General features: G+C 29.6%; 1 protein-coding gene across 1 annotated transcript; it reads left to right on the top strand.

Moving 5' to 3' along the window:
• The first annotated feature begins 329 nt into the window (after positions 1 to 329).
• LOC111281159 (beta-amyrin 28-monooxygenase-like) lies at positions 330 to 2,413 on the top strand. The gene is made up of 3 exons (XM_022868795.2): positions 330 to 1,480; positions 1,668 to 1,855; positions 1,953 to 2,413. Exons 1-3 carry the CDS (start codon positions 535 to 537, stop codon positions 2,250 to 2,252), a joined length of 1,434 nt encoding a protein of 477 aa, XP_022724530.2. The 5' UTR covers positions 330 to 534; the 3' UTR covers positions 2,253 to 2,413.
• Positions 2,414 to 5,826: the final 3,413 nt, after the last annotated feature.

Here is a 5,826-nt window from a genome sequence, read left to right as displayed (position 1 = left end):
TAAATTTTTTTTTTTTAATTTCAAAGTAACAATATGAATGGAATTAATTTCGTGTCAATCTCCTTGTGTGTGGACTTCATTCTAATTTTATATTGAATTTGTCTAATTATTTGTTTGAATATTAATGATTTCAATGTAATACTTAATTATAATTGAAATTAGAATTATAATATTTAATTATAATTGTAATTTATACTTGTAATTTTAAAAAAATATTTTTTAAGGTTATCATAAAAAATTTAAACTTTTTATTTATTCCCTTTTTTATCTGTTCCATAAATTAGTCTTTAATGGAGCCATAGATTATTCCGCCCACAAGAAGAAAACAACATAGAAAAGAATAATGCTTATAATTTGTCCCACGTCAAACTTCTTAAATTATAGTTGTTTAACGGACAATGAGATCCTCTTACATGCTCTGTAGTGACGAATTGGCACTTAGGCTTGCCTATATAAGCCCCGGTTTTATCGATCATTGTAATCTGCAACCATTAACTGCAGCTAACTAAATCAAAAGCAATTAGATCAACAAACATGGATCCCATCTTACTCTTCTGTACAATCTTCTTTGCAGCCATTTGTTTTGGATTCCTCGTATACTCCAAAAAATCTAACGCTTCTCACCCTAACCTTCCATCCGGTAGAATGGGCTTGCCATTGATCGGTGAAAGCCTTGAATACCTCTTAACAGGTCGACAGGGGCATCCTGAGAAGTTCTTAAATGATAGAATGGCAAAATACTCTTCAGAAGTATTCAAAACTTCAATACTCGGAGAACCTATGGCAGTCGTTTGCGGGGCAGCTAGCAACAAATTCTTGTTCTCCAATGAAAACAAGCTTGTCACTGCCTGGTGGCCAGATTCTGTCAACAAGATTTTCCCTTCTTCTACACAAACAAGTTCAAAAGAAGAATCAAAGAAGATGAGGAAAATGCTACCTAATTTTCTCAAACCAGAAGCCTTGCAAAGATACATAGGTATGATGGATATGATTGCGCAAAGACACTTTGAAGCGAGTTGGGAAGGAAAGCAAGAAATACAAGTGTTTCCTCTTGCAAAGAGATATACCTTTTGGGTTGCTAGCAAAGTGTTTTTGAGCATAGAGGACCCAGAGCATGTTTCTAAATTTGCCGACCATTTCAATGTTTTGGCTTCTGGAATAATTTCTGTCCCCATAAACATACCAGGGACCCCTTTCCGTCGAGCTATCAATGCTTCAGAATTGATCAGGAAGGAGTTGATGGCAATCATGAAGCAAAGGAAGACTGATCTTGCAGAGAACAAAGCAGCCCCAAATCAAGATATTTTGTCTCACATGTTGCTTGCAACTGATGAGAATGGGCAGTACTTGAATGAATTGAACATAGCTGACAGGATTCTTGGTTTGTTGATTGGTGGACACGACACTGCTAGTGCTGCCATTACTTTCATTGTCAAGTATCTTGCTGAGCTTCCTAATATCTACAATGAGGTTTTCGAAGGTAATTTTCTAAACCCTTTTCTTCTCTTGAGAATGTTTCTGTAGTTTTATAGTTTAAACTTATTTAGTGGAAAGGTTAATTAACTAAGTTTGCTTTACTCAAATCTTAATGAATTGTAGAATATTGATTTTTTAAACGTGTATCTACACTAATGTATGCATTCATTGTTTTTTTCCCTGTCTTGCAGAGCAAATGGAAATTGCAAGATCAAAAAAACCAGGGGAGTTGCTAAACTGGCAAGACATTCAAAAGATGAAATATTCATGGAATGTTGCCTGCGAAGTGATGAGACTTGCTCCTCCACTTCAGGGTGCTTTCAGAGAGTCCATCACCGACTTCACATTTGCTGGTTTCTCCATTCCCAAAGGCTGGAAGGTTACTTCATTTTTCCTTTTAAATCTATACTACAACTCCATGTCATTAATCTACTGCTTAATTGATAAACAACTTTCCTGATTTTCAATGGATTCAGTTACATTGGAATGTGAATTCAACACACAAAAATGCGGAGTACTTTCCAGAGCCTGAGAAGTTCGATCCTGCAAGATTTGAAGGGAATGGACCAGCTCCTTATACATATGTTCCATTTGGAGGAGGGCCGAGAATGTGTCCTGGAAAAGAGTATGCTCGTCTCGAGATACTTGTGTTCATGCACAATGTTATGAAAAGGTTTAATTGGGAAAAGCTGTTACCTGATGAGAAGATAATAGTGGATCCAATGCCAATGCCAGCGAAAGGACTTCCTGTTCGCCTTCTTCCCCATAAAATATAATGTTTAAAGCTTCTAAAACTGCAAGGTAAATAGTCCTTGTTTCTAAAGCAGAGCAAACAACATGCCCTTGGCGTTTCTTCTATATTTCACTGCTAGTCATTCTCTTGTATCTCGTTTCTTTCTTTCTTTCACTTTTCTATCTTCATTATCTTTGAACACTCAGGAAAGTTAGGAATAATTTCCTGGATAATAAATACATTCTGTTACTATGGCTCTCCTTGATTGTTTTTACTTTTGTTACTTTTTTCAATTACAAGTTAAAAGTAGAAGATAAAGAATAACTGAAAACAAAAGATAATTTATGATAAAATTAATTTTTAAAGATGTCATTGTATATAGTTCACTGATAATTTATAATATTTATACATTAGCAGTATATCAAATATAAATTCAAAGTAAATAAATAACAAAAAAAATGCTCTTCAACCAAATAATTTGGGAGCCTAAATCTGGATTGAATTTGTATTTTAAATCTTTGACTTCATATTTATGAATTTAATTTTTTTATGACTTTAGAATTTGAAATTCACGATTTTATGACATACTCAAACTTGAAAAGGAGTATAATTGGGCTGAATTTCACCATTTTACTAACATTCTACTTTTGGATTGATGGGAGGTGTGGGGAAAAAAGGAAAGGAAAAAGGAAACTTTTTTCTTGTTTGATTTATCATTTACATTTTAATAAATGAAAAGAAAAAAAAGTTGAGCATCCTCTCTTTTCCTCAAAAGCTCAAATTTTTAATTATTATAAATTAGGGTATACAGGAAAAAAAAGATAAGGACTAAAAAGTTTTAAATATAAAATAATTTTTATGTCTTATTATATTTTATTATTTTTTAAAAAATATTATTATACTGTTTTTAAATCTTTTGCAATCCATTCCTCAACTATTTTTTCTCAATAATTTAGAATTTTATATATTTTTTCATTTATACTTAGGTCTTAATTTTGTTTCCATTTTGTTATCACTTCACAAATTCTAAATAATAAAATTAAAAGAACATGATGAAACATTTACAATTGTAAAAAAATGCTAATATTTAAACAAATTTATTATTAGTTTTATTTTAATAATAAATATTTAAGTTTTTAATTTTCTCATTTAGGGATAAATTTCGAAAAAAAAATTATTGTACAATAAAAATAATTTCAAACATACATTTTATGAATTAATTATTAATAATATTCTCTTTAATTGAAATTATGTCCATTAACTTTTAGAATTATTTAAAATAGTTAATATAAATATTATTCACATGATAGAAAAATATTTATTTCAAACGGGTATAATTGAAGCAATATAATATAATATCTCCTTTCCTTTCTTTTTCTTTTCAAAATTTAATTAAACAAAGTTTGTGATCAATCCATTCCTTTCCTTTCCTTTACTCATTTTAGCTGTCTAATAAGTGAATGAAGTATCATTTCTTTTTCTTTTAAAAACCATTATTTTACTTTCCTTTCCTTTTATTTACTAACTTCAATCTAAACATAGGCTAAAGAAGTTGAAAGATAATCTAATAATATGATGAACAAGATCATATACTATAAATCATGTGAAAGATTTACTTAATTTGTAAAATCACAATGGAAGCATATTTGTGGAAGCGATGTGAAGGCGATGTCAACTTAATTCACTTATCAATGATAAGATCACGCATTCAAAAATTGTCTACTGTCCATAATGTAAGTCTTTAAATATCAAAGCATGAACTTCCTCAGAGAGTTATTTCTCTATGGCGATCTCTCATTTTTCCTCTATTGTTCTCTATATAACTCATCATATAATCCTACATGAATGAAACTCATCTCACACTTGGCTTAGATGAACATATTCATCCTTTTAATCATGGTTGAATTCCATAATGAATAATTAAAGAAGAACAGATTGCCCCCTCTCTCTAGAACATTTTTTTCATTTTTTTTATGGTCAAATGCTATACTTTTAATTGAGAGAAGGGGCATGATTTTCGTGGTTTAAAAATCATGCATAACTGCTCGAGGTAGTTTTATATCGAAAGGCAAACTATCTTATTGTAGTTACCACATATTATGGTAAGGGCCACTCATGAATAGGTGGACCCATACTCCAATATCTCCCATTGGCATAGAATAGGTAGCAACCTCTCATGATCATGAGAATATTTTCTCTACTCTTTGCAACAAGTTCATATAAGGAAATAAATAATGTGACCAGTATACTTTGAGAGCTTAGTTGGTATATGACTATTTGGTGCATATAGTAGCTCAAAATCACATATAGTCACTTATAAAACTGTCAAGTATGTATAGTAACTTTTAAGTACAAGTAGAGTTAGTATGCAATACCCTAGATCCATTCAATCATATTTCAAATTCCTCGCAATCTTTCTTTTATCATATTACATAATATACTTGTGTATTCATAATTATGTTCGACGTCTTAAACATAGTTGGTTAACTTGTGAATATAATCAAATGTGACACTAGAATGATCTTTCCTTCTTCTAGAATCTCTTCATTTCAATTTAATTACTATCTTGATATGTTTTATTGGATTGAATAATTCATGATCATTGGCAACATTCCACAATAGCAAACATTAAACTAAAACTTTAAGAAACAGTCAAAAGTCCTTAAAGGTACTAAATATGAGATCCTTTTATCTTAAAGATCTCTTACAATAAAAAGCATAGACCAATTCTTCTATTATTCTTATTGGTCAAACAATACACATGTAGTATAAAACACATGCTACAGTAACCTTTTCCATTGAGTATATGTCTTTATCATTAGATATCAATACTGTAAAGATAATAGTTTAGATACTCCTAGTATCTAACTTGAATCCATAGCTTTACTTGATTTCACATAATCAACCGGACTTCCACCTGAAAAAAAAATTAAAAATTATCTTTTCCATTTTTCTTTAATCTTCATCATTTATCTATTATAAAAGATAAATAGAAAGTCCAAACACTATCTTGCCCAAAGCCTTTACATGATATTAAAAACTAATAAATTGCATATCCATTTATCATTTATAGAATTATTTAGCCAACAAATAACTAGATTGTAACAAATAACCAACCAATAATTTATTTAGCCATTTGTCATTTACCATGTATTAAATTATTTAGCCAAATAAAAAATCCACATTAACCAGACATGACAAAGAGCTCACCACAACTTTTTTCAAACCTAACGAACAATTAAAAATAAATTTAAATAAACAAGTTATTGTCTTGTTCTAAAAATAAAACTAACATATGGAAGCAAAATTAAAAAAAAAAAAAAACCACATGTTTGTCTTTCCTTTTAGACATAAAACAAAACCCGTTGATCTATGGGTTTGCTATAGTAAGGTCATAATTTGTCAACTTTATTGTAAGATTATGAAATATCACGATATCTCATGAGAAATTAAAAAAATTATAAAAATTAAAAAGTAATGAAAAATAGTGTAACAGGTTAACATGTTAATTAAAAAAATCTAAAAATAATTTTTTTATTTTATTTTGTAACAAATAAAAAATTATTAATTACATATTTTATACTTGTTTTCATCTATAAACAATAATATTAAAGCAA

The sequence above is a fragment of the Durio zibethinus genome, chromosome 28 (assembly GCF_047325235.1).
Source record: "Durio zibethinus cultivar Kanyao isolate XHJ-2024 chromosome 28, ASM4732523v1, whole genome shotgun sequence".
NCBI classification, from domain to species: domain Eukaryota; kingdom Viridiplantae; phylum Streptophyta; class Magnoliopsida; order Malvales; family Malvaceae; genus Durio; species Durio zibethinus.
The sequence above is the reverse complement of the archived record's forward strand: the minus strand, read 5'-3'. Positions and strand labels throughout refer to the sequence as shown.

Excerpts from the sequence above, each read along its gene's own strand:
- LOC111281159 (XM_022868795.2), top strand. The coding sequence starts at position 535 with ATGGATCCCATCTTACTCTTCTGTACAATCTTCTTTGCAGCCATTTGT. Across the intron at positions 1,481-1,667 it reads CTACAATGAGGTTTTCGAAG|AGCAAATGGAAATTGCAAGA; the intron begins GTAATTTTCTAA and ends CCTGTCTTGCAG. Across the intron at positions 1,856-1,952 it reads CCATTCCCAAAGGCTGGAAG|TTACATTGGAATGTGAATTC; the intron begins GTTACTTCATTT and ends CAATGGATTCAG.